The sequence below is a fragment of the Tupaia chinensis genome, unplaced genomic scaffold, assembly GCF_000334495.1.
Source record: "Tupaia chinensis unplaced genomic scaffold, TupChi_1.0 Scaffold000146_1, whole genome shotgun sequence".
Lineage (NCBI taxonomy): Eukaryota > Metazoa > Chordata > Mammalia > Scandentia > Tupaiidae > Tupaia > Tupaia belangeri.
Window position 1 is genome coordinate 5768390 of NW_006159616.1, and position 7762 is coordinate 5776151.

At 48.8% G+C, this 7762-nt stretch overlaps 1 protein-coding gene across 1 annotated transcript in view; it reads right to left on the minus strand.

The window, feature by feature from the left end:
- IGSF21 (immunoglobin superfamily member 21) overlaps positions 1-7762 on the minus strand; it is a 276307-nt gene that overhangs the window by 2142 nt on the left and 266403 nt on the right. The window contains exon 7 of the mRNA XM_006145219.1: positions 59-144. Within this exon, the coding sequence (XP_006145281.1) occupies positions 59-144 (86 nt within the window). The remainder of the gene's footprint in view (positions 1-58; positions 145-7762) is intronic.

Consider the following 7762-nt stretch of genomic DNA (forward strand, 5'->3'; position numbering starts at 1 on the left):
CCCAGGTGCTGTGCCCTCCTCCCCTCCCCCCCCCCCCGATACTCAGTGGGAGGCTGACCTGAAATCCATGGACCAAAATCCTCACTGTGTCTCCGACCCGGGCTCTGCTGGGCGTCATCACGATTTTGGGCCCTTTGGGGGCAACTGGAGGGAGAGGAAAGCCAGGTCAGAGAGGCGCGTGTGTGGGCAGAGGTGAGTAAGGAAGGAGAGGCAGGGGACATGAGCGAGAGGGTTCTGTCTGCAGTCAGCATCTTGGGAATGGGCTTTGCAGGGGCGCGCTGCTTGCTGGCTCCCTGGTTCGATCATGCACACACGCTCCCCTCCTCCCCCCTTGATGCCACTGCGGCAAGTCAGGCCCTGTCCGGGACCTTGGGATTCATGGTGTTCAGGCACAACCCCTGCCTCGGAGGGGAGAGATACAAGCGACCGGCAAGTGCAAGTCAGAGTGACAAATGAAAAGATCAGAGGAGCCCGTGGGTGGTGACATCAGGGAGGGAGGCCCGGGGCGGCGCCCCGATAGGTGACTCAGTCCTTGGGTGGGGAGAGGCCTGTTCCAGCGGCCGGACTACTGGAGGCATTCAAACTTCCAGCTGCAATACGCCATGTGAGGGGGATGCTCCATCTTCACCCCTGTTGTTCAGTTGCCTTAACTGAGGCTCAGAGGGTCAGGAAGTGACTCGTCAAAGGTCGCACAGTGGAAAAGGATCTGGGTCAAAATTCAGGTCTCCTGACTCCCGACCCACTGCTCCTTCACTAGATAAATCCTCCCAGTGAGGTTTCTGGAATCTCTGGGTGGGAGGTGGACGAGGCGTGGAGCGGCGTCTCCATCCTTGGGCCCAGTCTCAGCCTACCTTTCCTCCTCACATCCTGATAACGTGCCTTTTTTTTTTTTTTTTTTTTGGAAAGACTTTTGCTAACGAGCACGTGCACTCAACAGAGAGACAAAGAGAGACATCCCCAGGGGGGATGGCCATGCCACAATCCCTTCTCTTCCATTCTCCTCTCAGGATTCCGGGCATGCATGCACATGCACACAGCTGCCGGGTCCAGGACTTGAACCATGGTCAACTACATGACAGTCCAGAGACATAACCATTATGCCATCTGCTGATCAATAGCATGTCTTATCTGAGCCCCATTTAGATCTCTGAGCTCAAGAGGCAAGATGCTCAAGGGTGTCGCTATCTTGCATACAAGGCCTGGAGAGTATCAGGGATGGGTGAGCACTGGGTGTCACCGGGCATACCAGCTTATGCATCTGTTGGGAAACAGAGGCTCGTGGAGAATGAAGAGGCTTTTCCAGGGTCACCTGCAAAGTCGGTGATCCCCGTTTCCTGGTTTTCAAGCCAGGGCTCTTTCCCCCAGATTAATCCATCTGTCCATTCATTCATTCACTCACTCATTTAACAGTAATTATCAAGCCAGTCACATGTCAGGCTTTGAGCAGGCCTGGGGAGATGGTGGTGAGCAAGTCTGAGTGCCTGTGGACTGGAGCTTGCACTCTAGCAAGGGGGACATTCAGGAGGCAGACATAAAGAGGGACTGCGCTATGTGCAGATATGTGGAGCAAGGGGAGGTGACAGGGAGTTAGCACATGACGGCTTTAGATGTGGGTGTCACAGTGTCTCTTCCAAAGAGGCACATGTAAGCTGAGATGCGCCACCCAGGTGTGGGACTGAGGACAGGTTCTATAGAGCTTCAAGTGCCAAAGGAAGGCGTTGGGGTCTTGCTTGGACCCCATGGTCTGTACCACTCTGTTCACCTCTTCCCAGGGCAGTGGCAGGAGCAAAGCTTTGCCCCGGCCCCTAGGGCTGCCCTGTTCTATCCCACCTGCCCTTGCCTGGTCCCCAAGCCTCTCCATTCCACTCAGAGGTCTCAGAGCAAAAATTGCAGCTGCTGGCAGATGTAGGTGGTCTCCCGGGCACTGCCAATTCCGTTCTCTAAGAACAAGACCGAAGGACTGTTAATTAAACCACGAGCAAGACATCTGAAGAGCCGTGTGGGGCTGAGGGAGCATCGATGTGGAGAACCCAGTCTACGCCGAGGAGTGAGAACGGCCGGCAAGACGAGGGTGGCTTCCTCCTCTGCATCGGATGGGCCTCCAGCCTGCGGGAGGGGCTCCAGCCTAGGAGAGCGAAGTTCCAGTCTATTCTGTGTACCCCGGGGTGAGCCTCTCCGCCTTGCTTTCCCCAAATGCAAAGAGAGCAATTATAATAACCCTGCCACCCTGGGGAGTTAGGGACATCAGGAGATGGTGGGTTTTGTGGCTAAACTGGCCAAATGAGTGCCACATGCCAGGGCCTACGTTAAGTCTCAGGCATGATTTCACTTAAGCTTCCAGACTTTTGAGACTGTCCCCACAAGGAAAGGAAGGCTTAGAGAGGTCAAGCAACTTTCCTGTCTGGTTTATTAACTTTTAAGTGCTGTGTAAGGTTAATTTGCAGGTGGGAAACACGGCAGGGGGGCAGTCTAGTCCTGGGTTATTTGCTCTTTCTGTGTTGGCAGTGCAGCTGGGGTGGTGCTGACGGCTGTGGCCAGCAGAGGGCGCTGCAGGCATCCCTAACCTGAAGAAGCTGAGCCCCTGGAGGACCAGGGCAGACACCTCTCCCCTCTAGATAGGAGTCCTCATTGCTCTTCTTTCTAAAAGTCCTAATTCCTTCAGGCCAGGGTCTGGGCCTGGACCTGCTGGCCTTGCAGGGAGAAGGAACCAGCATGCATCAGGTGCCATGTTCTAGGCCCTGTTTTAGGGCTGACACACCAACTTGGTGCTTATGAAAGTGGTTACCATGAAACCCATTTTGCAGGTCATAAAACAGGTGCTCTGGAAGGGCAGTGGCTTGCCCAACATCACACTGCAAGGAAGTGTCAGAAGCAGAACTTGATGGCACATGGAGCTTTGGAGGGGTACTCAGAGCTCATGAGCAGAGGAGGGACACAGCTGGGTGCACCCCCACTCCCCAGGAAAGAACAGACTGCCTCCCTGTTACCCTAAGCGCCCTTTCCTTGGGGGGAGCTGGCCCAGGGGTACAGCAGGTGGGTGGGGGAGGCGTGTGCTCCTCCCTTGCGTCTCTGAGCTCTCTTCTGGCAGCTGCCAACAGACAAGCGCCTTTGCAGCAGATGGTCCCAAACTCCCTCCCTCACGCGGCATCAAGATGCTGCTTCTGGAAGCCAGGCTAGCTGCTGTCACTTCCCTCCCCACTCCCACCACCACCAAGAAGCCCATTAGCAGCTCCTGGCACTCAGAGCCTGGCCCCTTTCGCTTGCTGCTAGGACCTAACAGGAATAGTGCCCGAAAGGAATGTTCTCAGCTGCCTGGGTTCCACTCCTCTCAGTTCCTGGACAAATGGAAAGAACAGGAGTTCAGAGGCAGGGGACTGAGGACCAGCACTCTACTTTCTGGCTGTAGGATGTGGATGAATCAACTGGGCCTCAGTTTTCTCACCTGTAAGTGGGGAAAATAGGCTACCATCCTGCTTGAGGAGATACTCTGAAAATGACAATGGGGACAGAGATGAGACAGCAATGTGAAATGTGAAGTGATGCTTATCTGCTTGGAGTGTGAGAAATATCCTGATTATGTAATCTGACGCCTTACCTCTCCTGAGCATCCCAATGCAAGGATCGCACCAAAATCTCAAAGAAAAGAAAAGCTCCCCCAGCTTTCCTCCAGGAATTCTGGGTGCTCATTAAGACAGCAACTCAGCTACCCATCCATCCTTCCATCAGTCCACTCATCCATCCATCCACTCATCAATCCATCCACTCACTCCTCCACCCACTAATCCATCCATCCATCTAGCCATCTATCTATCTATCTATCTATCTATCTATCTATCTATCTATCCATTCATCCACTCATCAATCCATCCACTCACTCATCCACCCATTAATCCATCCATCTATCTATCCATCCACTCATCCATCTATCCATCCATCTACTCATCCATCCATCCATCCATCCATTCATCCATCCATCCATCCATCTATCCATTTACCCACTCATCCATCCATCCTTCTATCCATCTACTCATGCATCCATCAATCCATTCATACATCGATCCACCCATCCATTAATCAGTTCTTCTATCTATCCATCCACTCATTCACCCATTCATTTATCTGTCCATCCATCTATCCATCCATCCATTCATCTACTCATCCACCCATCCATCCATCCTCACACCTACCTATAAATTTACCCATTCATTCACTCACCCATTTGTTCATCTGCACTATCCATCTAATCCTTTATTGTGCATCTAATTTGTGTTGGCCACTATGCCGGGCAATGGGGATACAATGATGAATAATGGCAGTAGCTTGCATTTACCGAATACTGATTCTGTCTGTCACTGTGCTAAGCACTTTGATCATGCTGTCTTACTTAGTCTTCACAACAACTCAGAAAAGAGGTACTAATTAATCATTAAACAAAAGTAATTATTAAGTAATATGTTAGGGATTGTTCTGAGCCTGGTACCATGTGAACAAGGCAGTGAAGATACTGCCCACGTGTGAGTTAAATGCTAGAGAAATCCAGACAGTAAACAGAGTAGACTTCAGGTGGAGTGAAGTGCTATGCCAGAAGGCAAACCAAGGCTGGGGCTGAAACGACTGGGAAGAAGCTGTTACGGATGGAATGTTCAGGAAGGACCCACTGGGTAGAAGATCTGAGCAGAGGCCTGAATGAAGGGGGAACTGAGTGTATCTGGGGAAAGATTGTCCGAGGCAGAAAGGGAAGGCAGCATAAAATCACAGAGGTGGGCCTGAGCCTGGTATATTCTGGGAAGAATAAGGAGGTGCTAGGCTGGGGCAGTCTGAGTAGTGGGAGGAGTTACAGAAGAAAGCCACCGTGGAAGCCAAGGCGAGGAATTGGAATCTGGTTTCAGGTGTGATGACGATCAGATGAATTGTTTTTAAAAATTGTGTATACACACACACACACATATGTTTAATTTGCTAGAGGCATGCATGCTCACTAGAGAGAGAGAGAGAGAAAGAGAGAGAGAGGGAAAGTGAGAAATCACCCCTTGGGAGGGATGGACACGCCACAATCTCTTCTCCATTCTCCTCTCAGGATTTTGGACACACACACACACACACACACACAGGCTCTGCGTGCTTTTCAAGTTGTTGAGTCTGGGACTCAAACTGCACAGTTGGCCAGGTGTAATCCAGCCACCTCAACCACCATGCTACTGGTTGGCCTTACATATTTTTTAATTGTGAAAAAATTTAGCTACAGGAAAACACACTGTTCTTAAATGCACAATTTGATGAATTTTAATAAACATGAAAGCTTGTGCAACTACTCTCCCAATCAAACTCTAGAATATTCCCCTCATTCCAGAGGACCCCCATGCCTTCCTCCCAGTCAATCCCACTCTCTACAGGGAAACCTCATTCCAGCTGCTAGCAAAAGAGTTGCTTTCCTGTTCAGAGTTTCATCTAAATGCATGCCAGGCGTGCTCTTTGCTGTCTGGCTTCTCTCTCAGCATGAAGCTTTCAAGCTCCATCCATGTTGACACATGGATCGCAAGTTAGTACTGAAGAGAAGTATTTCATTGTATGACTAATATAAGCATGTCTGTGCGTTTTCCTAATTATGGCCATTTGGGCTGTTTACTGTTCTATTGCTGTTATTGTGTTGTCCTGAACGGTCTTTATGGATACATGTTTTCATTTCTTTTGGATAAATGCTTAGGAGCGGAATTGTTGGGCCATAGACTAGAAATATTTTTATCTTTGTAAGAAACTCAGTTGGGGCCAGCAGGTGGCATGGTGGTTGAGGCACTAGACTCCCATATGGCAGGCAGCCTGTGGTTCGAGTTCTGGACCTGGTAGCTTGTCTTTTCATTTTCCCTCCTCTCTTTCTCTCTGGTGAGTGAGTGAGCCCTGTAGCAAATTAAGTAATAATAATAATAAATAAAATGAAATAATTCTAGAAAAAAAAGAGAAACTGTCAGTTTTCCAAAGTAACACTATAATTTATCCTACCACCAGCAATGCTGGAGGGTCCTAGTTCCTTCAACACGGGGTACTGTCACATTTTAAAGTTCAGTCTATCTGGGGCCAGCAGATGGCACAGTGGTTAAGGTGTTGGACTCCCACATGGCTGTTTGGGTCCTGGACCCAACAGCTAGAAACTCATGCCGGGCATGTGTCTGTATGCAACCAGAGTCTAATGAGTATGCAATGATAGCTCATTGAGATGTTATTCATTTTACTAATGACAAATACTGCTCATCTTTTTATGTGTTTATCGGTCTGAGCATATCTTCTTTTTCCAAAACTAGGGTTGCTTTGCATTATTGATGTGTAGTCGTCCTTTACACATTGTAGATACAAATGCTTTGTTAGATGTGCGTACTGAGAGCATTTTCTCTCGGGCTGTAGTTTGCCTTGTCATTTTTTTCTTCTTTTCTTCTTTTTTGTAATTTGCTGTAGAGCGCATGTGCTCACTGAAGAGAGACAGACAGAGACTGAAAATGAGAAAACACCCCCAGGGGGATGGCCATGCCACTATCTCCTCACCTCCATTCTCTTCTCAGGATTCTGGGCACACACACACACTCGGAGTGTTTCTCAAGCTGCCAGGCTTGGGACTTGAACCGTGTGCTCAGCCATGTGAGAGTCAGAGTGCCTTAACCACTATACCACTTAGCTGACCTGCTTTCCTGGTTTTTAAAGGTACCTTATTTTAAAAAAATATATTTTACTTAATTTTATTTATTATTATTATTATTATTTTAAATTTGACCAAAGAGATAAAGAGAGAGCACAGGAAAGTGAGAAAGGAAGCCGCCAGGTTTGGGACTCAAACCACAGTCAACCATGTGGGAGTCCAGCGCCTCTACCACCACGCTATCTGGCAGCCCCTAGAGATGCCTTCTTATGAGCAGATCCGAATTTTTATTAGATCCCATTTATCAGTTTTCAATTGTTCATTTCGCCCTTTCCATGACCGCCATAGGAAATCCTTGCTACCTCAATGTCACAAAGATATTTCTCTGTTTTGCTCTAGAAGCTTCATGATGCTGGCTTTTACATTTTAAGTCTCTGATTTATTTCAAATTAATTTTTTTGTGTGCGCAAGGTAGGGGGTCCAAGTTCAATTTTTCCTTATGTGTATTCAGCGGTTTCAGGGCCATTTGTTAAAAAAGACTTCCCTTTCCTCATTGAATAGCCTTGGGGTCTTTGTCAAAAATCAATGGACTCTATGTATGTGGGTCTATTTCTGGACACTAGTCTCTTCTATCAATCTACTTGTCTACCATGGGAGGGTCTGGGGTGAGTGTGGATGTGTGTCATGATCTAATTTATATTTTAAGTAGATCAATCAGGATGAGAATAGAAAAGGGCACAACGGATGCAGAAAGACTGCTCTGGAGGCTCCTGGTGTAAAACGGGTGTGAGTTAATGGTGCTCGGATTGGGGGAACCAGAGAAGAAGCCGTGAAAAGTGGCAGATTTGGGGTGTTCTGAGGATAAGCTGCCAGGGCTTGACAACAGCTTGGATGTGCGATATGAGAACAGAGTGGAACAAGTTTCTTTCTGGCTTTATCACGGGAAGAACGCAGTCGCCATCTGCTGAGATGGGTGCTAGGGCCAGTGGGCATCTCTGATCCAGACCAAAATAAAGGGCCATCCAGCAAGGCAGGAGTTCAGAAGGGGCACATTCAGCCGGAAGGAATGGGGGAGGTCAGAGGCTGCCTGGAGGAGGAGGCATTGGAACTAGGGAAGGGATTCCTGGGCAGGCGCCA